This window comes from Pavona decussata, unplaced genomic scaffold (genome assembly GCF_977016875.1).
Source record: "Pavona decussata unplaced genomic scaffold, jaPavDecu1.1 SCAFFOLD_302, whole genome shotgun sequence".
Lineage (NCBI taxonomy): Eukaryota > Metazoa > Cnidaria > Anthozoa > Scleractinia > Agariciidae > Pavona > Pavona decussata.
Window position 1 is genome coordinate 1,024,386 of NW_028145698.1, and position 27,487 is coordinate 1,051,872.

Sequence of the window (27,487 nt, forward strand, 5' to 3'; positions counted from 1 at the left end):
AAAGAAAACAGGGAAAAAACGTGGTATTATATCAGAGGACATTTTAGTGCAGGTACTGGCAGTTACGGATAAACTAGGGTTTGTTTAAATTACAAAACTCCAGCAGAGTTTTTGAACCAAAGAAGCACTTTTCAAATTCGTTCCATCGAACTATCCATTAGCGGTAGTGACGCATGCAATCTGGCCTATTGTTTCTTAATCCGGTAAATCTTACAAAGTTTTCAACGTTTAAGCTTTCACTACTGTTAATGAATATTTTTTAAAGGCCTTTTTTTGTTAACCGTTTAGTTCTTTTGTTTTCTTTCTTTCTTTCTTTCTTTCTTTTTTTCTTTTTTTGGGAAAGAAAAAACAAGATTTCAGTATTTTCAGTTCCCGAAGATTACCGAAGACTTCCGAGCACTTCCCGATTATTTCCGGAACCTTTTCTAATGATCATTCAATCCATTTTCTGTCGTTCTGAGGATCACCACGCCCAAAGGTGCTGAGGATTGTACTTTTCCGCATAACGCTAACAGAAGAGAAAAAAAATCCTTCTTCTTGCAATGATGTTTTCATCCAGTATCTCGACCCAAAATTGATAGTCAGTCCCCACCTCAATTTCGTTTTCGTACAAACCTTTTCAGTGTTAAACCCTCTACTCCAAATAACGACAATTCTCATATGTTTTTCAGTCGATTAGACGGAGCGAAACACGCAGCGCGCGCGAAATTGGCCTCCTGCGAGGAAACGCGCGCTGTGTCTCCTCGAAGGATACGATTTTTGCGCGCTTTTGCGTGTTGCGCTCGCTCTGCCATCGCCGGGAAAAATTATCGACAACTCTTTAGTTTACTCCATTCTACAAGATGGACTCAATGTGACTGTGTTCCTGACTAACACACTGAATAAAAACAACAAAAATTACTATGATTTCAGTTACCGTTTTATTATTAAACGACTTTTAGCTATTTACCTTCTTTGTTTGTAGTTAAACATTGACAAGATAATATGTTCAATCACCGAAAACTTGTTGAAGCATCGTAAGTGTCCGCAATCGTGTCTCCCTCGTTATCCCAACAGACAATGTTGTTGAAACATTTTGACAAAATTTGTAAAGACACTCGCTCACTGCGCGCCCTACACAAGATTAGAGAGCGGTAAGGAGAACGATGCTTCAAAGCCTTTCGTTGATGTGATTGTTACTGGTTATGTGCAAACTCAACACATGACAATATTAATCACCACACCCGATTAAATTACCAAAGTTACCACGTAGCTAGAGATAATTGAGCCTCTCTATGGGTACCCACGGTCTTCGGTTTCTCCGCGATTTTTTCGCAAATCTTCGTTTTTTTTTTTTTTTTTTAGGAAGATCTTCGTTTTTCGGATTGAAATGGTTTAACGTTTATTCAGTGTTATTCACAGATGATAAATATTTCACTTCAATAGCCAGATAGCATATTGCATAACTGACTGTTTATTAATGTCATGTCATTAATTATTACGTTATCAGTGGACTATTTTTGTCGTTTTCAGCCTTGTAATGGCATCATGTGGTTTCGCGGCAGCAACTGTAAACCACTGTTGACACCGTTGTCAAAATCTCAGTGAAATGTGGTCAAATGCCAAAATTCAGAAATAACAGATATTTTCTGTAGTGTTTACGAGTTCTGACAGTTTTATATCTGAGTGTTCAATTTGATCATGCAAATTTTGGTCAATTTTCAGATCTTCGCTTCAATCTTGAGATCTTCGTTTTTTCCGCGGTGATCTTCGCGTCTTCGATGTCTTCGGAAATACCCATAGAGAGGCTCATAATTCAACAGCCATCATATTGAGACTCGGCCACTGGCCAAAAGGTAGTTGCTTTACAACTTATTCATATTTACATTATAAACCATCAAGGTTTGTAAATTCTTTCGTCTTAAACACAACGCATACACAATGTCACTTTGATTCAGTGTAGCTGCTTATGTGTGGTCCGTTCCGCTTTCACTGAAATGTGTTGTGTAATAAATAATTCGATCAAGGCAATACGTTTTTGAATAGTATACCGTGAAATATTTCGTCAAGTGTTTGAATACAATAAGTAACCAAAGTCAGTTTTTCTAAATAGCTCTTGCTCTTGTGTTGTTGCATGAGATGAAAATTCCACATCGTTTGCGTTACAACATGCGAAAGATTCAACGATTCATGCTATTCAATAATTTCTCAGTATACCACAAAATTTTTTGCCTTTGCGCCACGTTGTGACGGGTGAATGGAGCTGCACATATGACGAATGCGGTGTTTTGGCGGGAAGACATCACTGACGTGAACGAACTGGCGGGAAACTAGCTAATGCCCTCCTAACTTATTCCGCTTATTTCAATATTTTCATGTTATACCACCACACATTTTTTCCCGCGCAAAGAATTGGAGGAGGGACGCTGTACATGCGTCGACTGCGACGTTTTGGCGGGAAAATACCGATGACACGAACAAATTGGCGGGAGATTAGCTAATTCTCTCCTAATGTACCAGATAAAATCCCTATCACTACAAGTCTATCAGCTGGATATAACAATAATTATTGTGATTCAACCTGCCTTTGGAGAATTTGTCCTGCCTTTTTTCTTATCTCCTCATACATGTTGTTACAGAATACTTGTTTCTGCACGTGTCGCATTTTACACTGCAGCACCACACAAACTTGCACCTACACTTGATTTGCTTGTATTTGTCCACCGTTTGATGTCTCAGTCCACAAGAGTTGCACAGAGATTTGCATTTGTTCGTGGAAACTTCATCTCCCCTGCAGGTCCTTCCTAGCATTCCCGGCGAGCCCACGGTGTAGTTTCGCACGCAGTAGTCTGGTGAAGAGTCGAGGTAAACCAGCTTTCTATCCTTTTCAGACACCGCTCTCAAATGTCTGTTTATTCGCTCCTGAAGCTTGTTGTTTACGAACGACACTCGTGCAGCGTTGTGGTATATCTGCTTCAACAATGATCCCACGCTCTCAAAAGGACCGAGCTCCTTCCAGCAAGTTTTCAAAGTGCAGCTTCCAGTGACCCCATGACACTTGCATTCTCTCTTTAAGTTTGCTCGTACAACCTGGCAAAGGAATATTAAGGCAAAATGTCAGACTCGCGTGCTAGCAGTAGAGAGAGACCACTTTAATTTCATCACATAATAGATACGCAGCTCAGCATATATAGATGTGAGTATTTCGTTATTTGACATTTTGTAGACATCATGTGTTATTTAACAATTAGGTCGCGTTCGATTGGCTGTATTCGAACATATGTATAAATGGAATAGACTCTAGATTTTTTGGTTTTGGTGGTAAATTTGCGAAGAAGTACCTACAAACGTTTGCTGCCACACGATATTCTGGAACCATTTTGTATTCAGGTAACTCAAAACCATCTTGCGAGAGATTTTTGGCAATCACTGGGTGTATTCTTACTCTAGAATACAGCGGATTTGAAAGCTGCCTTATCCCGTAGCCTACGATGGAGAGTTTTCTATTAGGGAGTGAATGTTTGAACTCGTTCCTTGCAAAATAGATAAAAAACGCTAGTTTCATTGTATACTAAATTAATTAGACTTCTTGTACGCGCGTTTGTCGGCCTGAACGTACAGTCAACGACACAAAAACAACTGACTATCGCTTTTAGACAAAATGGACGGACTTATTACCCTTAATAGTAAACAAAAAAATATTTATCGAACGATCGGAAAACATCATGATGGTACTAACTCGGTATTTGCAGAAACGTTCGCATTAGATTTACAATCATTTATAATCCCTTTCAATGCGATTTAGGAAATGACAATTGCATTTACAGTTTTGCCTACATTTTCGTCCTTCTTTGCAAACTATGCTACATTTCACTCCTAAATAAGAATGTCATGAATAAAAATGAGGATGGTAAAATCTCGAAAATCATTGGATTATTCCAGGATTGTTTGCTGGTCACGTATCGCCATTATATTCCCAAATCTCTAATTTTTGGCGAAAGATTAGGAAAGCATAAACATATCTACTGTCCGTAAATCCACGCACGTTCCTCCCAAAGAAGGACTATTGTTTCACTATTATTTCGTATTAACAAAAAGGATGAATTCCTAACGAGCAAAAATAGCCTAGAAGTATAATTTTGGGCGAGCGCTTACCCGCCATCTTGGATTTTAAAAGCAGAGGAAGATTGGGAAGAGTAGAAACTGCGACCGTGGAGGTGGGTATAAGAGTCCCCAACCCCTCTCCCCAGCTCCCTAAGATTTTGAAAGTTCAACATGGCGCTTACGATTTACCGAGATTCGGGGACTCGCCCCCCCCCCCCCCCCCCCCTCATGCAAAAAAAGCTAATATAAAAAAGAATACTTTGAACAAATGCAATCTCACTATACCTTTCTTCCGACTTCATTGTTGTGTAAGTTGAAAGCCGTTCTTGCGTCACTTCCTTTTTCCAGTTTGTCAATAAAGCGTTTGGTTTCCCTCTCTCCAAACTTCACATTATCACTGCATCCGCCCCACTGCCAGTCATCCCCAGGCTTCTTTTGTTTCTTGATCACTGCGCAACCACATCCGGGTACCTTTCCCTCCTTGCACTGAAGCGTGATCTCGTGTGTGATGGCGGCAGCGCTGATTGCGTGGATAAACGCCGTTTCTCGGGTGGCTATCAGAAAATAAACACACAAAGTTAGCTGCATTTGAACAAAATTGAAGTTAGTTAGGGGCTCGAATTGAAAATCTCGTTCTCGTTTAATTTATGCGCCTACTGAGTTGTCAACTTTCAAGGCGTTTTTATTCATTCAGCACATGCTCTGCTGAAAGCTTTTAGAGCTTAAACTCTAGCTCTAGTACTTTTTCATGCTGTCGATCTAATCGACTCTTCGTCACTCTCGACTGATTGAATCTTTTCAAATCTTAATTCAGATGAAAAGCTCTTGATATAACGTTAACTGTTGTGGTCCTTAACTCTTTTTTAAGACAAACTTTCTGCCATTTATCTGTGGCTTGAAAAATATGACGACAGTTCGAACACCCTGACCGCTTTCAACTGGAAGAAGTGTAAGCCTTGTGGACTAATCATATACGAGAGAGTGTGTCGGATCGGCTCACCGCTTTTTTAATAACTGAATAAGGTCAGCATTCAAAAAGAATAATGCAGCACCGAGGGTCGTTGACAAAAGCGCATATTTGAACGTTCGAGGTTTTAGATACTCGATAAAAGCGCTCAGAGTCAACAAGAACGAGTAGAGATGGCGGCCAACCAGACTAAGAATATGATCTATTGTTGATCTTCAAGTTTATGCTAGCCTAGCGCTAGCGAGGGTGCTCATCAGTTCCCTTTAAACTTGGAGCAGATTTAAGGCTGACTAAATTCAGCGATAGGTTGCATTTACGACCACGATGAATACAGTTCAAGTTTTAGACAAAAATCGAACGTAACATGCGCTCCGTTCTACTTGAATTTTCATTTGTTGACTCAAAGCAAAGAACTTTACTTGTCGTTTCTGGGGTAGATTGCGCTGATTTTCTTCGATGTTTACAGCTTGTTTGTCTCTCTCCTTTTTTATTATTGGGGGTGAAGGTTTGAATAAATTTTACTGCGCGTGAGCGAAGCATGGTCAACGTTTCAGTGAATTGAACTTTGAGCTCGAGGAGAGCCATGATTATGGTTGAGGAAGGAACGAGAGCGTGGATTTTTATTGAACGCAAGGAACTGAAATGACTGCCGTTAAATTAGATGGAGAATGCAAACGCTGGCTGATTCATTACATGATGACAATTTGAGCAAATACAAAATCTTTAAGAGCGCACGAGAGTCGAAAACTGAACGTAAGGGAGATTAGTGGTGATCAAACGAGAAAGTTGAGACAGGTGGAACTGTTGCTCACTTCAACCTTATTTAATAACTTTATACTCGATTGTATAAGGAGCGCATGATTTGAAAGCTGACGTTCAAACCGCGGTCGCTAACACTGAACTCTCGTTTTCCCTAAAAAAGCAAAAAACAAATAGGAACAGGAAAATAGAAGGTGTAATTTGGATACTTCAACTCGGTAAGAGTAATGGTGCATAATATTCTGTCCGCAGAGATGAAGGCAGTAGCTTTCAACAATTCTCAAACGGTGGTTTAGCGTGATTGTCCGGGAAAGATTATAGTCAGTTTAAGCAACGACGACGGCGAAGGCAACGATAACGCTACAAAACAACAGCTTTACTGAGTAAAAACAATTGCCCTGAAAGCGCGTTTAAATTTTGGTACATTTCTTTGTCGTGCTCTGCAAAACAACAACGTGAAATGACTAAATTCAAGGTTTTGTGGAGAACGTGAACACACGACTGTGAATTTTTCATTCTCTTTCTTAACTTTAACGCCACTCCTACTAATTTAGTTCCTGGGCCGTGACTCCGCCGTTTCTGTGAACGTTTAACGAGCTGAAATAATCGCGAAGGTGAGCACAAATGAAGTAAAGTTATAATTTTATTTTCAAGTGACGTTTTCGCTAGCGTTGCCGTCGTCGTTGCTTAAGTTCCCCAAATCTTAATACAGAGACTTAATTAGTACTGTCTACGCTAATTGATATTATTTTCGGTGTTTTGACTAGTTAACGAGACTCCTAAGGTGAAAACATAAACTAAGTTTACAACAATTAACAAAAGATTTAAAATGACAAAAGACGACAGTCGAGTTTACCGACAACACTGTTATGTTCCGCTCGCATGGAAATTAAAGACAACTTAACTCCAACTCTAATTTAGAAGGGTTGCGTTAGTTAAATAGATTTCCTAAATCCGAAAGTTATTTCTTGCATTAAATGCAAAGCCTAGCTTTCAAATTTAAACTGCGTTCTTTTCGGAGACAGTTGTTTGGCGCATTTATAAATGGCGTCACCTTGCATTGCCGCGGTTCGGTGCAATTAGCGGCATTTTGGTTTAAAAGCTTCCAATGATGTCCAAGCTCAAAACTAACGATAAAATATCAAATTTCAACATGCGAATAAACTGGGAAAAAGGCAGTACAGCATGCCTAAGAAGGCAATAATCAGTAGCTTTGATTCGAATAGACTTCAAGATTCTTATTCATGATCTAAAAGGTTAAGACCTCCTGGTATTGGATGATAAATATACACGAAAGGACAGACCCACTGAATATTGTAGTTAAATGATCGGCACGCTTTGACGAACATTAATTATGTTCACCCATGGACTTCAAAGCAAGAATTACCTTAAAATACTGACTCAAAAAGCTTCAATTTGAATGGTTGCAATTCCAATGTAAGACTGATTTTGTCCAGCGATTCATATGTTAGAGTTACGTAACAAGGTGACTTCGTATTGGAATGATAAAAAGAAAAAACAAATTGAAAGCTGTATCAGTTTTAACTGAGCTTTGCCTTAAACCGAGCAACAATAAGAGTTCACACTCTAGAGATGGCGTTTGTATAAGCTTTTTTCAATCTTGGCGAGGGACTTAACTTAATGTCCAGATACGAACACTCGAGGTTCCTGTAAATGGAAGAAGATCCAGTCACTTTTAAAAAGGAAAATATCGTTACCTTGATCAACCGAAATAAATAACGTGCATAGACGAGATCAGAGTGACATATTCATTAAAAAAATCCTATTATAGGTGTTTATATTGAAGAGGGATTAATGAGTAGAGCCATCACACTTTGGGTAGAATAGAAGATCACACTACTCTTACCATAAGGCAGCGTTGTCTTAACAAATATGGGCAGCTGTTTGTACACATGTTTGGTATCCAGTGTGCAATTCCAGATTTCGTTCTTGAACTGTTTTTGGCATTCTCGTAGTCCAAGATGCCCTCCTTCCCTCACGATGCGCAATAACAATGGATAAGCCTGGAAAATTAAATCGAGCGGTATAAAGAAGCGATCATATTTAGTAATTATCGAATTTGCCAACAACAGGTGTCAGTTACAAGGTAGAGAATGACTGTGATTTTCGCAAGGGATGAAAGCTTACTTTAAAGCCTAACACATTCAACGCGAGCTCAGTCTTCTGAATCAAAAGCTCCTTTTTTATTGTGCCTGTGACTTGAGCTTATACTTGCGTTTGGCTGTGTATCTTGGAAACGCTCTTTTGTGTTTGCGCAGTTTCACAATGCTTGCGTCCATAGCGAAAATCGCGCTTTGAATTCTTTTGCCGTGGTTTCGGCTCCCTGCTTTGACATATTGTCTCTATGTCAACGCATATTGTCTCAGTGTCATGGTATATTCTGCTAAAGGTATAAAGGAATGGCACTCATTTCTTAATAACTTTGGTATACCGCCGTTAAACGAACTATTGTTGTTCTTAAAGACACCGAAACCTAACGACGCTAGACATCACCACGAACAAACGTTTAAAACTTAACAGGATTGATACAAAATGGAAAATACCTCTTGTCCTAAGATGCTGTCGGATCTGTAAAGCAATCAACCTTAAAGTTAACAAAAACTGAACTCCGTTTTAAAAAATGGTGTTCTAGAACCACTTATTTAAGCTATTTAAATTCAATATCAAAACATTCCAGTTCCGCAAATTAAAATTTCAAATGCTAAAGTTTTCTTGCTCAACTAAAGTGATTTAGCTAAAATTGTAACATTTACTGCGGATATTAAATTTCAATACAACAACTAACCCTTATCAACTCGAGTTGCGTGTTGACGGTAAGCAATTTGTTTTCCCTGACAGGAACATCAAATGCTCAATGATTCTTAAATTCTGAGCTTTCGAGACATTAGCACTTTAAGTGTCTGAAAGCTTATATACTCAAAATTAAACCGCAGTAACGTTTGGGATATTAACACCCTCTTTGGATAGTTTTGCTGAATTTCCAGGAGTAATTTGAAAGAGTTATTCTTAACGCGAATTAAAGCAGTTGTTCTTTTCTGTGCTAAGCCATTAGTATTAACTACAAACCTCTCCGTCTCTTGCCTTCGTTTCACATGGGTGCATCAAGAATACGATTAGGTAAGCGAAAATTTTAAACTTGAGCAGACAAGAGCTCTCTTGAAATCTTTGCGCTATTGCATGCAATGCAATTTATTTCCTTGTCAAACAAACGATCCACGGCTTTCTCTAAGCTTGAAAGGATGACAAATGTCCTGTTTCACTTAATTCCGCGATCAGCCAAAACAAAACGCGAAGTAAAAGTTACTTCAAAAGAAAGGAATTCGCTAACCTTGTTCGCCCGAATCCATGATTTATAAACACGGCAGCGATTACCAAAATCACGGCAAGATTGTTCGCGTTCGATGCTGACATTCTGAATGTCTTGTGTAACTGTATGGGTTGAGATCAATTGGGTGCCGACAGTCTTGTGTTTCCTTTATACGGAGTAGGTGAAAACAAATAAAGTCATCAATAAAATACACCAAACAATAGCGCTTAACTCTCTTATGCAAAACTTACAGGCGAGTGGGAGGAGGTGTTAGCCGGCGGCTCCTGTATATAGGTGAGGGCTTTCTTAGTCACAATAATGTTGTTATCTCATTATAATTCATTAATCTCTGATAATCTCGTGGTCATTGAGGTAACGTCCTTTGTTCCTCGGTCGACTGAGGTTTTAAAATGCCACATGTCGCTTGAGGCAAAATGACATTCTACAAAATTCTTTATCAAATACAATGTATTCTTTGTCGCAGTTTTCTGATTAGTGAAGGAGATAAGTACTTTTGCGACCGTATAAACCATTTTTTTTTTTCGTTCCACTGAGTTGGGAAAACATAACTCTTCTTCTCTCAGAAAGTTAATCTGGAAATTTTTTTTCAAAACTGGCTAACTTTCCGCTTCCTTAAAATGACTGCCTTTCTGTTATCAAAAAGTTATACTCGCGCGTATTTTCCTCATTTTTTCTTATGCATTGATTTCTTTCCACTGGCTTTTTTCGCCCGATAAAAATTTCGCGAAATCCGGATTGAGCAATATATAAAACTATGAGGATATTAAAAATAATGAAAGAAATACAAAGAATAAAACGAAGAATCTTCAGGAGAGGAAGAAGAAGAAGAAGAAGACGAAGATGAAGACAACATATTTAATCAGAAATTATGGGAAAGCCTTTGGAAGGAGAGCAGAGGAAAAGATGGGGGGGGGGGGGGGGGGAGTGGGACACGTTCCTCGCTCCTCCAATTACGCTTGCAACCAAGCCTAATCTTGGCTGCATGCATTTCGAAGGTGAAATGTGGCCATTTTGCTCTGTTTAGATTTTCAGAACATACCGACAGTCCTCGCTCGGAAGCCTGAAACCACTATTAATTACTTCAGGAGATACACACTTAAGAGAGTTGAATGTGTTTTTCAAGCATAAAATACTTCAGAAAGTTTACCCACGCGTGTCCGCTTACAAATATCCACTTTCAAGAGGATTCGTGAGAAATTGCTATTACAAACGTCAGCAAGCAGATGGTAACAATAACGTGTAATGACATCATCTTCTGAAAAAATTCCACGTTGTCACCTTGAAAATTATAATTAGCTTATTTCGGCCGGGTACTACCATTTGAGTAAGTACAAAATGCCTTATCCACCTAGGTATTTGACGAAACTTTCAGCTAATTTGATGTAAGTTTACCGATTTTGAACGGTCAATTTTGATAGGTAAACAAGCCGATTTAGAATTCTTTCCCGGAAATTATTTTATTGTGATGTCATCCTTTCGCCAGTCCACTCCTTAGCATAAAATTTGATTCGTTAAACACCTATTGCAGTTTAGCAAATCAATTTAAAATCAAGTAAGAAAGCATTGAATCTAACATTTATAATAGTCTATTTGACAAGTTAGTGCGTTTCAAGTGGAACATGTTAGAAAACTGCAAATTACTGAAATACCTCTGTGCCTAGAGGCCCGACATGGCACTAGTGTCTCAGGACATTTCATGGGGTCATACATGAACTACTGACCGAAATCAAATACTGATATGACGAAGAGCAGGTTCAAATGAATTTTGAAAATATGCAAATCGAATAGACATGCAGGGCAATCTAACCTTGCACAAGGGGTGGCAGTGATAGGGGACAGGGGTGGGAGAAGGACAAAAAGATCATTGTTGAGAATCACGTTCTATTTTGGTCAGTACATAAGCAGCTTACAGTGAAAAAAATCTGGCTCAGTATACTTAATTATAGCGCCATAAAAATAGCTCATTAAAATTGCGGAAATAGTGCGGGCGTGATAACGACCTCAAACAATTTTGCAAGCTACCAGCTAACGCAGACCACAAACCGCTCTATCAGATACTAATGGATTCTTTTGCGAGCGCTGAATGTTTCATCTTCCGTTATTTCATGCCCTTTAGGAAAGGATGCAGGCTGGCAAACCGAAATCAAGTGACCTAGGATAGCTTCAGAAAAAAAAAAGTATTTCGTTGCCTGAAAAATGCCTGAAAACAGAACTCTTTGGCTTCTGACTCAACAACAGTTAGTTCTCGAACATGATCCCGCCAGACTGCTCCCCTCGTTTACAATAAACGTGACGTGCGTGAAGCAGTCAATCCTATTAGTGGTCGCGGTTATCTTCCACAAGTCCTAACGAATGTATTATTATTGTAAAAGAATGATGAGTTTTTGATTGTGCCTCATTTTGCTAATTAGCATAGTTTCGTTCTACGCATCTAAGGATTCTAGGAGCGTGCGTGGGAACCAAGGAAAGTTTTCTTGAGCGCTGTATTACTATAAGCGAACCGCATGTCTTTGCAAGGGTTCAAGAAATCCATAAAGAAATTTTTGGAAAAAACTGATACTTTTGAAAGATAATTAAGCTTCAATTTTGAAAAAATGAGAAAAGAAAGGGGAAAAAAAGCCGTACATTCGGTTATGTATTATAAAACTATTGTCAGTTATTATTGCTTAACAAGAGATCTCATAGTCTCTTGTGCTTAATTATTTCTGATCATGAAAACTGCGTGGTTACTCCCAATTTCCCTTTTGGATTTTATGCCCTTGCTAAGATCTCGGCTTTTCTCTCCCCGCACAGTCATAAACTGGGTAAAAAAAAATGTATTACGAGGCATTGTCCTTAACCTTAAGATAGGAACTTTATATCAGTGTCGAGGATTATTCAGCTTAAGTACAACTTCAATACCCTTTACCTTAATTAAACGTTCAAAGGAAACCCAAGACATGGTCATAATTATGCATTCAATATGACGAAACTTGTTTTTGAATGGTGCATTAAATTTTCGTTCAGTACAAGTGACAAAAAGAGGACTGTAAAGTCTGTAAATAGAATGCGCCATTTTGAAGGGATAGTACTGCAAAATTTCGAAAAGTAATCACTCCAAAAAAGATACTATATATTTTGAAGAAATTCGAAGGACGTTGATAAAAACCAGCCAGTTTCACAAATGGAAGGCACCTTAGTTATCACATTTGACGAATTCGTATTTCTTTAAAATAAGGTTTTCCATTTCGAGAAACTACAAGTTCCTTGGGTTACTTCAGTGTTTACCTTGTATGGGCCCAGTTCGCTTGTGTTGACCCGTGTTCAATATTGTCTTTGTTTATTTGTTTGTTTGTTTTAAAAAGGTGATATTTTAGTTAACGTCATCCACTGAGCCGACCTGCTTGCCATCCAAACGCATGCGACCAAAAACGATTGAGAACACCACGAAAATGGAGGAGTATTTACCTGTCGGTTTTTTTCTAAAACAAATGAAAACGCCGCATACATGAACCCGGCATATGAAACGAAGAGAAAGGCCTTCGTTTATTTAAACTTTCGTAACAACGATATCGAAACGATAAGTAGGATGGTGCCTAGAATTTCAGTCAAAGGTCATATTATTCAGCATTCTCAGTAGAACTTTCCACTATTTTCGACTCGGCTACTTGGCAGACAAATTAATCAACATGGCGTCCGCTGACGGAACCGGCTTGCAAGTGGGTAGCCCACCACTCTCTAAGATCATCCATGCAGCTGGCGACCTTGCTCTTCTGCGGCTCCACACCGCGGTTCTTTAACAATAACCACTCTTGTAAAATTGGTTGACTGCCTGACTCCTTGCAATCTCTGCTTATGCCACAATAAAAAAACAGTTAGACTTCGGATACAGAGTTACCTTTTTTTTTCGGCGCCGCTACGGATCAACTTCAAACGCTTATTCCTCACTACCCCCAACATTTTTCAAGAGACTTAACCCTCGGCTGACACAGGTCTTTAAAACTCCTCTCAAAAGAAGCTTTTCTTCTGGTGTTTACTTTAATAAAAAGTAAATAAACAAAAAAGACGAAGAAATTGGATTTCGATTTGAGTTAAGAAGAACCAGAGCAGAATATTTTGCAATGCACGGTATTTTGCGGTCTTCGTGTTTTGGAATTCTTTCACGATTCTCTAAGAATTAGATCACTCGCGAAATTTAATCCCCCCTAAGAATATTTACGATATTAATTAATCCTTACGTAAGAGTAGCTCTACGTAAGAGTACATGTGTCGTTATCTAATACCCTTTATATTCAAGTGTTAAAAGGACCGCAAGCGATCATTACCGAAAACAAAGCATTGGTTTACCTTATAAATAAAGTCCTCGTGTCTCGCAAAAAATATATTGGCAATCCGCAAAATAAACTTCAGCACGTTTTCATGTTTTAAGAAATTACTGGAAGGCGAGACCTTTTGACGTCTAAGTGCAATTTGTCTTCAGCAAACCACATTATTGTAGACACGATGGAGTTGAGCTGGATGAGATTAAGCTCTCGTTCGTCGGATTAGCACGGTTGCATGTACTTCGCCACTCCGCACTAAATTTTCGCTTTTTAAAAATAAAGTAGCTGAAAATAGATCGAAAAGGTACTTAAAGTATCGAATGAAATAGTCTTTGTTTTGCACTTGTTGAACGAATACTGAAATCAGTTTGCATGCATTTATTCTGAGGTTGCTTTTTTATATATTCCTGACGAGAAAAACAAAACAAAAAACAAAATAAAACGAAAGAAAAAAAAAAAATAAAAACAGAGGGAATACAACAAGCGCCACGTTCGGCCACCGCAAATCCGATTGACATTTTTAACATTTTTTTCGCCCGAGAATTATTGACATTTAATGCTTTTTATAATAAGCATATATATCTAAAACCCTTAAAAATGCGTCCACAACGGAACTAAACAATTCATGGCCCTCCGCACAGAGTTTTGTTCGAGACATTGTAGTCAGTACTTACATTGTATGGTACTGACACATGATCTCGCAACTGTTGTCATCGAACGAACAAACGACTGGCTGAGGGTTGAAGTAGCTTTTTCTTTAATTTAACGTCAAACTCTCACGAAACTCTCTCTCACACTGCCATCAACTTTCGAGTGTTCTCATGGATTCTCATGATACGCTCTCATCGATTAATCTCATTCACGCCCCTTCAGAACGCTTCAGTTCAACTGCCAACCTTCGCTGAATTGATACAGGTCATGTAACTTTCTAGCTGCTAAAGTGTACGTAGGCTCGATTTCCGCCGCTCTCTTGAGTCCGTTTCCCGAACAGCGGCTGGAAATTGAGCCTAAAGTGTACGTCGTGTTCAATTTGCAAAAAACTGTTCAATCCAGCCTACCCAGCTCTCAAATGAACACGCACACACTGCCCACGTAAATCACCCCACCCAAACAAGAAATTCGTCATTGACCCCCCATTCCAGGAAGTGTTAAGATGACGGTAGAATCAGCACGTTTTCTTCTTTTTTTTTTTTTAATAAATGAATTCAAACAAAGTAAAGAGAATAATGTTTTCTCAAATTTTGAGCATCCCTCGGGGTAAACAAAACTTGAGAAGATCATCATTTTTGTCGTTGTTTTGATAACAAACAAATTAAGCGTGAATTCACTTTCTAAGAGTCTCTTCAACATTTATCAATTGTCCGCCAGACGAATTTTATTAACCTAATTTTATAACAGCTTTTTTTGCATTGTTTAATGCTATCGTCGATTTTTTGTTTATTCAATTGGCTTGATTCACTTCAGTATTATGCTTTGTATCATTTGACGCCCAACATATTTTTCTTCGGAAATATTAGCATATTTTTGTTATATCACAACTTAAACAAAATAAAGGCTTTGGTTTATCCCAGAAATTTGGAAATCACCAGTGAAGCAAATAGTAAATATCGACGAGCGGACAAGAAGAAATTGAGCTTGCTGGTGGCATCTACCAATTGCTTGACTGTATCCCGTCATATTTTTTAGAAACGTCAATCTTCTTTTTCATAAAATTATTACAAGACACTCGGGCGTTGAAATATTTCATCGACAAAGTTATTCCGCTTTTGCTGACAGAATAAAACGAACAGCTATATTAAGACAGAGACTTACCTCAATGTTGTCTTGTGAGTGCTGGTTTAAACCTTTTCAGCTCCAGAAATTGTTTAAGGGTTATGAATTTTCCATGGAACGACAGTGCCGTTGTCTGAATAATAGCGTAGCATCTAATGATAAATAATATTAACATCACACGCATTTTTATCGACTAGACTCTCCCCAGTATCCGCATCCAAATGGCACACACTCGGGCCAGACCCTTCTTGAGATAGACCGCGTCAGTAAAAAAAAAAACCTCATACAATGGAACCTCGATATAACGAACCTTGATTTAAGAACGAATGTCCCTAGTCCTTTGGCGCTTCAGGTTCCACTGTAGGCAAAAAAAAGAAACCGACAGAGCGCGAAGATTATTAAACTAAAACGTATTTTACAACAAAAGAAAATAAACGAATACCAGCTGAAAGAGTGTATTGTTGTCCTCCTGTCTTCTAGATTTTCCGTGATTGTCAGTAGCCACGCCCCAAAAGCCGGCCGGAGACCTCATATGAAGTAAGTTCCCTTTCCATCAAAAGTTGCCGTTTTGTTAAATCATTAATCCTCTGCAAAAGTCTCCGTTTAATTGACTCCCACTGAAGTACAATTCCGTGGCATAATTTGAGGTTACCATAAAGCCTTTTACGGGAATTAGGATTTGCGAAAATAGGCCACAATGGCCCGGCCGGAAAAATTTCATGGGTAGAACTTAAACAATATTCAAAAGTCACGTACAATAAATAGAGTTGTATTTTCATTGACAAACTGACCATTCACGTTTTCTTTGGTGAAATCCACCATGCAGACCATGCTAGAACGAACTCAATCAAGACTATCTATATCTCAGGGCTTGATCTGGATAACAATTTGCTATTAATGTTTCTATTTGAAAGGGGAGAATTTGGCCTAGCCGCTTGAAAGCTGGCAAGCAGATAATTTACTTATTAATCGGAGAACGTTTATCGCATCAAATTTTGACAAGTGATCTGAAACGACTTTGGGTTAAAATCTTCATTTGAAACAAGCAAACGGAAGGCTACCTTGTATTAATCTTATTTGTTGCTTGTTCGATGATTTTTTTTGTGCTAATGAGTAAGGGCTTCAGTTTTCCTCAATTTTGAAATGACGTTCACATGTTATGAGTGTTAGGATCAGTGAGGAAAAATTAGTCACGTAGCATAAAATAAAGGCCAAGATATCTTGAAAGAAAAAATGAGAGATTACCACCAAAAGGTGAAATTACATTGACATGGTCTTTGTAGACACTTTAAGGGCGAAAATTTTCCAACTTTTTTGAGTACAAAGGTCGGTGCTCCGTTTTCAAAGAGCACGTCGTGGCGTCATCGCAAAGGAATTTCAGGTAGCCACGTGACTTAGGAAGACTTTTGTTTTAAACGAGATAAATAATCAGCAAGTTAGATCTTTATTAAATGAAATTGCTGTGATCGCGAAAGTCGTTTTACCAGCAGAAAATCGAGGGTACATGTATTTAATTTCTCTGCTGGGGGGTCTTTGAAGGATAAATAGGCAGGACTTAACTTGCTTGAGGTGTTTAAGCATTTCCGTTAAGTTAAAAACATAAACAAATTATTATTTAGAAACGGATGGAGGACAAAGATTATAACAATATGACAACTACATCTGTTAAATTTCCCGTGCGAATTTTTTTTCCTGGCTTCTTAAGCTGAAAATTCCTAGCTTTTTCCTTTACCAAATCTTACGGAGACTGTAAGTCATCGCCTCGCACAATTTGTACATGCAAAGGGTGCATTTTATGTCTCGTTTTCTCCTGATTTAAAGAAGGCGAATTTTTCCGCGTAAAAGGGCTACATCAAGAGGATTAATTGACCACCATAACCTTTCATTTGAGTTATGGCGAGCAAGTATCTAATGCGTTACTTCATTCATCTTTTGGGGGTTGCCTTTCGCGACTTACCGTGTAGCAAGAAAATTTTGCGGGAACAAATTTTTGCGGTTCGAGATGACTGAAACTTCTACTAGAAACTAATTTTTGCGATTCTCTTTTCAAGCGACAGAACATTTAAATGGAAGAAACCTTAATATTTTCAACTTTTATTGTACGGTATGTTGAGTCACAGTTCATGCACTCTACTTACATATTAGAGACATATCACTGTAATACCTTACTGTGCAATGGGACTGAAAACAACAAAAACAACAACAACAAGAAGCCTACCCCTACCATGTACAAAAAAAAAAACAATTTCAAGTAATTTTTAGTTCCGATTTTAAGACACGACTGATGACTGATTGTTTAAATAAATAGAAAACAAAAACAATAATAATAATAATAATAATAATAATAATGATGATGATGATGATGATGATGGTGATGATGATAGTAATAACAATAACAGTAATAACAACAGCGTTTTTGTAAAAATATTAGTCAAGAAAGAACAACGACGTATTCATCCTCTTCAACATCAGCTGCAGTAAGACAATGCCCCTCCTACCTAACGGTCCTCTTCTGATACTTGAATGCCAAACGCACGCGACGCAAAAATTCAGAGCAATTTAGATTGGAACTGCATGGGTGGGAAGGTGGGCCTACTAGAAGTGTGTGGGGGAGGCCAAGGTTACTACGAGAGAAAGCTAAACAGATGAAATACAGAACGTATGATATAATTGCACCCGTAACCCTAAAAACAAATTTTCGAGTAGGCCTGAGCCTGTTTCAAGCTCTATTTTCACTGGACCCTAACAATCTGTAGGTCCATTGTTTTTTGTGTCTAAGCACAGTGTTTGTTGTTCGTTCTTTTGTCCTCTCGACCAATAATGTGAGACGTTGCAAACGGTGCAGATTGCCCCAAATTTTCAGCTAGCACTACGAGAAACTAAACGAAAACATCAAGAGAAATGATCAAATATTACATCAGAGCCATTTGTTTGGTTTTTCCTTGAGTGGTTTACTGATAGTGCAGACGTAAGATGAACCATTTTAAAAGTTGACGTATTTTTAATAAGCAAAAAGCGAAATGAATAACAGCGGAGAGTAGATATTATTGTCCTCATTTCCTGCAGTCCTCCAAACTTTCAGCAATAGACAGTCATGAAATAAAACTAAGAGCTGTAAAAAGCCACAGGGCATCACTGACAAAGTGTGCTCCCCTTCCGAAAACGATTACCCTTTTCTTAACATAATTAACGACAAATGTTTTCCGTTTAATTGCCTCCCGCTGAAGCACAACGCTGTGACATAATGTTGAGGTTTCTGTAAACCCTTTTTGCGGGATTTAGAATCCATGAGACGTCAAAAATTGGCAGGAAAATGTCCTCGATAGAACTTGAACGATGCTCAGAGAGTCACGTACAAAAGCTATGAGTGATTGATTGCACGAAAGAAAAAAAAAGGGGGGTTCTAGACCTTTCCGCGTTAAAATCAAACATGTTGGAATAGGGGGTGACTGGAGAAAAAAAAAAGGGGGTGTCAACTTATCTCCGCTAGATTTGAAATCTCAACAAAGTATCAAGCCCAATGGCCTCTAATCAATTAAATTAGCGTAAAATATCATGAGTCTATTCTTCTGAAATTTGAGTGATTTAACTGATCAGAAAATGTGTGAGACGAATGCAGTACCTCGCTTTGGATTTTTCCTCGCACTTGTTCGTAACACCCTGTTAAAGTGTGCGTGAAGATGTAAAGAAAATTGAACCGAAAACGCGCTATTAAACGTACATCACAACCCAGCTACATGAGATGCTGCCAAATTTGCTGTGGAAATCTTTTAATTTATTTCGCATCTTTAGCTTAAAATTCATAGTATTCTTGGTTGTGAAATTTATGGAAATTATATATAAGCCATTACTGAGAATGATGTATTATATCAGTAAATGTCACAGGCATACTTAGGGAAAAAATCCGAGTGCTCCTATCAGGAGTCGAACCTAAGACCTTCCGATTACTAATTCGGATGCTCCACCACTGACCAACAGGAGATCCGTGAGTTAAGGCCATTAAACTAGGTTCATGGGACAAACTGTTTCACCCCAGTTCATTTCCCCGCACAACTGTACATACAAAGCTGCATTTCATGACATGTTTCTGTCCACCGCTTAAAAATATTAATGGCTGATGTTTCCGCGTAAGAGTCTACAGGAAGAGGATGAATTTAATTGATCTTAGTATTATAATCTTTCATTTAAGTTATGCTAAGCAAAAAACTTGAGTACTGTTTAACGTTTACTTTTTGCGTGATTTCAATAACGATGCTTGAAATTTTTGAAAAAAAGCAAAGAAAATTCGGATTTTAGTTTTCAAATTTTCTTATTACTCACTCCTGATTTTAAGCCGAGATCAATGGGCGATTCCCGTTTCCTGTCATTAGCGTGTATGTTTGTTCAAAAAACAAACTCCCGAGGCAAAAACGCAGTTATGAGATTCCAATTATGTCTAACAATGTACACTCTTTTTTTTTTACTTTTATATAAGAACCTTAAATATAAGAACGTCGAGGCTGAGAATAACTAAATTTAAGAACATACTAAGAACATTACCCAGGCTGAGAGTCAGTTAAGAACATTTTATTTTGACCAAATGTTTTTAAAATGAACAGTATAAATACGGATAAAATAATACATGGAAAACTTCAGACTATGCAGTCCAATTAACCCAAATGGTAAAGAAACACATTTTAACATTAACAATCGATGTCACAAGCAAATTGAAACTACATTCAGAACTTGATCTTAAGAACTTATTGGGGCTCAAATTGCATAAAAAAAAATAAGAACATTCCACCTCAGCCCTCAAAAGAGTTATTCGAAACCAAACTTTCAGCTAACAATCTTCACCTCACTTCTACTTTTAGCCCTTTGCATAAGTCTGAACTCAGCTAAACAAAATTTAACGTGAACATGTGATACGCGTCATGTGCAAGTTGTTGGGAATGACCATAAAATATTACTTTTTCTTTCTTCATCATTCAAACACCGCCTATGTAATGCGCTTAAGATATGGTGTTTAAAAAGGGAAATCTCAATCTTATAAGCCTACGGCTTCTTAGAGATTTCCCCGCCACAAGTTAGCTATTTGTTACTTTACGTTTAATTGTTTTTATGACTTTTTTGTTATGTTACTATTGCTTCCTATTGTAAATCAATCTAGTGGAAACACCTTACTTACTTCAAAATACACCAATCAAACGTACTGATGCTCAAAAGGATCTCGGGATATTAGTATGTAAGGACTTGAAATGGAACAGTCAAGTACTAGCGGCTGCCTCTAACGCTAATAGGATGCTGGGTTTTATTCGTAGGTCGACACTTGAGGTCAAAAATCAATCTGCTCGCAAAGCACTGTATACAGCCTTAGTGATGAGCAACCTCTCGTACAGTTCACAAGTATGGGCCCCGCAGTCAGTCAAACTGATCGAAATTATCGAGAGAATACAACGACGTGCAGCTAAATATATACTCTCACTACCCTACAGGACTGGTATCTCGTATAAAAACAGACTAACACTCACAGGCCTTATCCCTCTGTGCTATTGGCATGAATACTTGGATCTAGTCTACACTTATAAATCTATTGTTAATAGTTCTGACACCAATTTTAAGATATTTCAACCTATTAGAGTTACCAGGCGTTCTGCTCCAACTAAGAGTATATTACTAGATATACCTAAATCTAAGACTGTCACGTTCCAGAACAGTTTTTACTCAAGAGCCTCAAGAGCATTTAACACACTTCCAGACTTCTTGAGGGACAATACAAAATCTATAGATGTATTTAAAACTAATTTGAGGGCATACTACCTAGATTTGACTTTAAATGTGTACGATCCCGCAGTACCTCAAACGTTCAAAAGTGTCTGCATAAAATGTCATCAAAGCAGATCGTTACCTGTATTATTAGTTAAAATGTGTTGTTAATTATTTGTCAATACTTAATTATTACGATGTGATTTTAGTTATACAAGGGGTCTCGTTATTGGAACATATCGTTCTGTGAGTTCTCTCCTGTCAGAGGTTTTTCATTTTGTTTTTTTTCTCCTCTGGCGAAGTTTATAAATAAAAAAAAAAATAAAAAATAAATAAATAAATTGTATTAAGTGGCAAATGAAGAAAATAAACAAATAATAAAGAAAAGACGTATCGTCTCCAAGGTTGCTTAGCCGAAATTCCTTCGAATGAGGTACCGGTAGATATATATTGAGAAATTTTCATGAAAAAAAAAAGGCGGAAAATCTCCATCAACATTTTCGCTTGGGTAGTTAGGTAGGTGTAGGTTTTTTTATAGCATGTGTCTAACGTTTAAAGGTATTGAATTAATTATTTGAAAATGAAAACTATTTTTTGTTTACCTGTTCTAAATAGTTGCACGAATATTAAACTGACGAAATATTATCATAACAACCGAATAAGCAATCCGTAAATGAGGCGCCATTTTTTTCGGAGGACTGATGGAAAATAATAACGATTTAAAGCCGAGGAGGTTCTTTCATTGTCCAGTATTATCCCTGAGCCAATTATGATCTGTGTTTGTTTTGTTTATTGTTTGTCTTAAGTGTTTTATAGTGCATCATTCCAGAGCTTTAGCATCACCGTGTCTATGCACGATAGATCCTTACGCAACTTTGTAGCATGCCAAACGGCAAGAAATGAAACTATAATTCGCCTCAATTCAACTTTTTTTTATGACAATTTACGAGAGATTTTTGTCGAATGAGATGGATCGGTAATCTCTCAAGGACTTTCGAATCAGTCGTTTCAGCGATTCAGCCGGCCGGGTTTTAAAAATCTGAGATGTTTGCGTGTGAATAGGGAAGGGGGAAATTTTGATCGATGTGCGTCGCGCGGTCCTCAAAATATGTCATTTCGCGTGTATCCCTTTTGAAATATAAAATCCTATAAAAATCCATTCTCGTTTTTCAGACCTGATCAGTGGCGTGGCTCATCCGTAAAGTCGAAATGGCGCCTTATCGTGCTGATTGATATTGTTTTCCTCACTACGTCTCTTTGTCTCTAGCTTTTGACGATAAAAAGAGACAAATGCTTTGAATTGCTACGCGCAATATCCTGACTGCATTAAAAAACCATTCCCTTCGTGCAACTTTTGTTTGAGGACTTTTAGAAAACTGTACATGTAGTTTTTGCAATGCGTGTTGTATATTTGTATGTTTAAGTGCGACATAACTTATAACAAAAACATCCTCAGTTTTTTCTTCAAAGGAGGTCTAATTATGCGTGAAGCCGCCGTTTGTTATGGTTTCGTTTAGGCCTCCCCGTTACTTTTCACCTTCTTGACTGCTCGTTTCCTCTTCTTGTTTTTCTTTGTACGTGTAATTGTTACTCGCATGTCTGACGGGTGTGGCAAATAGAACAATAATAATACTAATACTGAAAAATACTCGACCTCAGGCAGAAGGTAAAATCTATGACCCAGTTTTAAAAGTATACCATTTGGGTGGTCGTACATGCAGGCTATACATCAATATTACTCGATGGTTTTACATATAATACGCGCAGATATTTTGCGAGTTGCGGAGTATTTTTTCCGAGCCCTGAAAAGGCGAGGAAAAATAGGAGCAATGAGCAAAATGTACGCGCGTATTATATGTAAAACAATCGAGTAAGGGATTTATTATTCCACTACGAAAAGATTTTGTTTTTTTGGTTTCTCTTTTCACGTAAGAGTGTTGAAAATTAAATAAAAACAATCTCACCTTACCTTTATATGGTTTGAAAAGGTTCAGAGTTCACCAAAACATCGTTATTACAAGATATTTGGCATGTTGATGTTAAATGGAAAGCTAGAAATACGTTTATCAGAGAGATATTTCCCCATACAGTCTCAGCTCTTCTAAGTGCATTATCTTAAAACAGATTTAAGTAGGCAGATACTTTGCTAATTCTTTGTCATCTAATAAGATATAATGCTGTTAGGTAAAACAAAAACAATCTTAATTTTTTGACAGGCAATTTGCCTTCAGGCTTTATTAGCGGTGGAAATTTAAGATAACTTTTTGGTTGGTGATTACATGAAAATTAACGTTCTGACTAAGTGAAATTGGACAGATACGATGTTTACAATGCAAACATCAAATTGGTCCACTGAAATCATATATCATCATATTAGTAATATTAAAACATTAAATTTTGAAAATTATTATGGATTTCATGGTATTTGGGCGATTGTTGCTTCAAGTCAATCGTTACTTTCAATATTTCCTGACTGCTAAATCATTATTTGTGAACAAGCTTAATTGTGTAGGAAGCCTTTTTTCCAAGAGACTAAAATAATAGTTGAAGTCAAGAGAGGATGAAGGTAAGAGAGGTAATCCTCCATATAGGCCCTATTCCCATCGTAATCCCTCTGAAGTTATTTTTAGATCTCCCGCAAGATCCAGTGTCCCAAGAGTCTTAGGTGATAGCCAATCATATATCCTGAATTTTACCCGCGTTGACAGCTGAGCCGATTCCCACGCAATGTTACGCGTCTTTCACGAATTGATCTTAAAACAAATGGCGGAACATGCTTACAGGAAGCGGTGCCTGTATAGGTTTTGTGGACGAATGCGAGTTTAAAGTGGCTGTATTTGGACAACGCAGATTGGAAAAGAATCGCTCCGGCAAGATTTGTTTTAAAGCCCAGCTGTGCGGAAATTATGCAAGAATATTACAAATACAAACATCTAAACCTACTGTAGGCACGAATTTTGATATTTTTATCGCAGTGAGTACTAGATCCCTTCAGTCATTCAAATCTACGTTCTATTTACTTTCTAATCACGTATGTAGCTAAGAGATTTGTTGGAAGAAACGCGAGAAACAAATCTTTTTTTCATGCAAGAGTGTTACATTTAGCTGTCGAAACAATGAAACCCGCGATTGAACAGACGGGTATAAACATCACCTCCGGCTCGAATTTTGATATTTTTATCTCAGTAAGTTCAAAATCCCTTTGGTCCTTGAAATCTACATTCCATTAGCTTTGTAATTGCGCATGTAGTAAAGAGATTCGTTGGAAGAAACGCGAGAAATAAATCTTTTTTCGTGCAAGAGTGTTACATTTTAATAGCTGTCGAAACATTGAAAGCCGCGATTGAACAGACGAGTATAAACATCACAACCGCCGGCACAAATTTTAATATTTTTATCGCAGTGAGTACAAAATTTCTTCAGTCATGGAAATCTACGTCCTATTTACTTTTAATAATCACGTATGTAGTTAAGAGATTCATTGGAAGAAACGCGAGAAACAAATATTTTTCTCACGCAAGAGTGTTACATTTAGCTGACAAAACATTGAAAGCCGCGATTGAACAGACGAGTGCAAACATCAGAACCTCCGCACGAATTTTGGTATTTTTATCTCACTGAGTTCAAATCCGGCTTTGGTCATTGAAATCTACAATTCATTAGCTTTCTAATCACGCATGTAGCCAAGAGATTCTTTAAAAGAAAGGCGAGAAACAAATCTTAGCTTTATTTTTGCAAGAGTGTTACATTATATTTGAATTGAAGCCGCGATTGAACAGACGAGCATAAACATCACAACCGCGGCACGAAAAATCTTGATATTTTTGTCACAGTGAGTTTAAAGTCTCTTCGGACATTCAAATCTACATTCTATTAGCTTTCAAATCACGTATATTACTAAGAGATTCGTTGCAAGTAACGCGAGAAACAATTTCTTTTATGGAAGTGTACGATTATGATTAGCCGTTGTAAAATTAATGACGGTGAAAGACACGTAACGCGCGAGGTAACATTATCCGCGAAAAATTCGATACCCTCTAAAAATAACTTTAGAGGGATTACGACAGGGAAAGGGCCTATATGAGCGATTGCCTCTCTTACCTTCATCCTCTCTTGTTGAAGTATGATAACTAACGATAACGAGGGAATTACTTTTAGTTGTCTTTTTCCAAGTCCTAGCACCAATGGCATGATAATATTTTCCCGCTCTTGGCGCTGGTAGCCGGCCGCGATTCCCGAGCTTGCAATTGGCACCGAGTGCATGATTTCCCGCGCTCATGCCAGGGTTCACGTTCGCTAAGGGGGCGACGATACGAGTTTCTTCAAATCGATCCGATACGAGTACGATATTTTCCGATATTGTAACGTCCTCGTCCAAGACTTTTTTGTCATGTTATCACCTATACTCTTAAAACGCTCTTTATGGTCCGTAACAAGAGAAGATGAGCAAACATGAAACTCACAGCCCTAGTAACGTTGTTTGAACTTTAATTTTGTGATACTTCCTTCACGCTCAGTGCATGCAACAGAACATACACAGACGGTTTTGGACTGTAAAGCAGCCTTCAAATATATTCAAGTCAACGGTCACGTGAACAGTATCGAAAGGGATCGAATCAGCCGATATTTCTCACAAATATCGATATTTTTTCAAGGAAACCTCTGAATCGAGTATTTGGTATGGGTATCGTCCCACCTTAACGTTTGTGCTGTGCATGTTAGAATAAGTGTATTTCTATTTTGGTTCGTTTTGGCTTATTAGGCTGTGACGCGTAATAGACCCTTCTCCGAAATGGCGGCCGAAAATTCAAATAAGTTAAAATGAAAAACGTATACCAGCACTAGAAAGAGCATTTTTACTTTAGTAACCCTGCAAAGTTTCAGCATATTAGGTGTTATATCAGCTGAGAAAATGTAAGTTGGAAAATGAAAAATTTACAGAGTTTTGTATGACTGGGGGTATGACGTATACCCCCAGTCATACAAACATCTGTAAATTTGTCCAATTTCATCTTACATTTCCTAAGCTGATATAACACCTAATATGCTGAAACTTTGCAAGGTTACTAAAGTAAAGGTGCTCTTTCCAGTGCTGGTATACGTTTTTCATTTAGTTCAATTTTAACTCATTCAAATCTGTTGCCGCCACTTTGGAGAAGGGTCTATTGGTTTAAAAGACTCGACCATTTATAACAGTAACTGGATAAACGTTAATCCCAATTTCTTCTCGGTTGATCATGTTACGAGATTTTATTTGACATATTGTAAGTAACAAAACTATCGCTAGATAATTAAAATAAGAACAATTCATGGTCTTTTAGACCGCCTCACATTGCATAGTTAATAGAGAAAACGAATTACTAATGTATAATGCTATAAATAATTTGGGTGACATTACTACTCCCTTCGAAAACTAAGGGCAGAGCCACGAAATTTTTACAAGAAGCTGGTTGAAAAAGGAGCAGGAAATGTTTTTAAATTTTGGACGGTGTTACTCGTTTATTACTTGAAAAATTGTACTTTAAAAAACTTTCCTCACTACAAAAAGAAAACTTATGTTGAGAAAATATACGTTACTAGCCTGTCATTTCTCCAAAGTACATTAAACCTTAATATTTATATTAATGGAAATGACTCTACAAACGACAAATCTCTATCATACAAATATCTTAGTAATGTACAATTAACTTAGAAAGTCCTTTATAGGGTAGAGCTCTACAATGGCCATTATGACCTGATTTTCTGCCTACATTCTTACATACAAGATATCATGTTCAGTAATGGACATTTCCATTTACAGTCAACTCTCTTTATAGGGAGTTTAAGAAACGTGGACAGCAGCAGTGACGAGAACGTCATTTAAAAATATAACTTCTCGTTTTTGTAACTCTTTCGCAATCATTAAAATTTGTTTAACTTGGAAAATGCTGGCGAACTCTCCAGGAACTAAATTAGTATGAACGACGTCAAAGTAAGAAAAAATAAAGAAGATTTTGCGTCATACGCTCCCGTTCTCGAGAGAACCTAAAATTTGGTCATTTCACGTTGCTGTTTGCAGAGGACGGTAAAGAAATGTACCAAAATGTAAAACGCACGTGCAAAGCGATTGTTTTTGCTCATTAAGCCCATTGTTTTGTGGCGTTCTCGTTGCCGTTGCCGTCCTCGTTTCTTAAACTCCCTATTGGGGACACCCTCGGGACCGCGAGTTAGTGTCCTTGATAGTAAGAGTCCGTAATAGCGGGAATTTATTTCAGTTAAACGTCTGTGATCTATTTTTGCCGGGGATTTAGCTGCTGTCCGTATTATCGGGGTTTCCGCAAGGCGAGAGTTGACTGTACAACCCACATGTGCTATAACTTCGTTCCCAGGCTCTCTCTTCTTTGGGAAGCAGAGAGACCCTGGGAACGAGGTTTCATGTGCTACAGCAGTGTAACTTAAAATGAGTAAAATAGGAGACAGGGTTTCTGTCTAAATGTTACCCTCTCATTAAACCTTTTATTCGATTCTATT

The 27,487-nt window shown here is 37.8% G+C and overlaps 2 protein-coding genes across 2 annotated transcripts; one reads left to right on the top strand and one right to left on the bottom strand.

Annotated features, from left to right (window-relative positions):
* Positions 1-899: 899 nt before the first annotated feature.
* Positions 900-15,400, bottom strand: LOC146454391 (protein Wnt-8b-like). The gene is made up of 7 exons (XM_085095441.1): positions 15,272-15,400; positions 9,159-9,303; positions 8,374-8,398; positions 7,677-7,833; positions 4,369-4,637; positions 1,801-3,069; positions 900-1,268 (listed from the first exon to the last, which is right to left on the bottom strand). Exons 2-6 carry the CDS (start codon positions 9,239-9,241, stop codon positions 2,593-2,595), a joined length of 1,011 nt encoding a protein of 336 aa, XP_084951567.1. The 5' UTR covers positions 9,242-9,303; positions 15,272-15,400; the 3' UTR covers positions 900-1,268; positions 1,801-2,592.
* Positions 15,401-20,230: 4,830 nt separating this feature from the next.
* Positions 20,231-21,303, top strand: LOC146454392 (uncharacterized). Its single transcript, XM_085095506.1, has 2 exons — positions 20,231-20,297; positions 20,382-21,303. The coding sequence occupies exons 1-2, from the start codon at positions 20,231-20,233 to the stop codon at positions 21,146-21,148; spliced, it is 834 nt and encodes a 277-aa protein (XP_084951632.1). The 3' UTR covers positions 21,149-21,303.
* Positions 21,304-27,487: the final 6,184 nt, after the last annotated feature.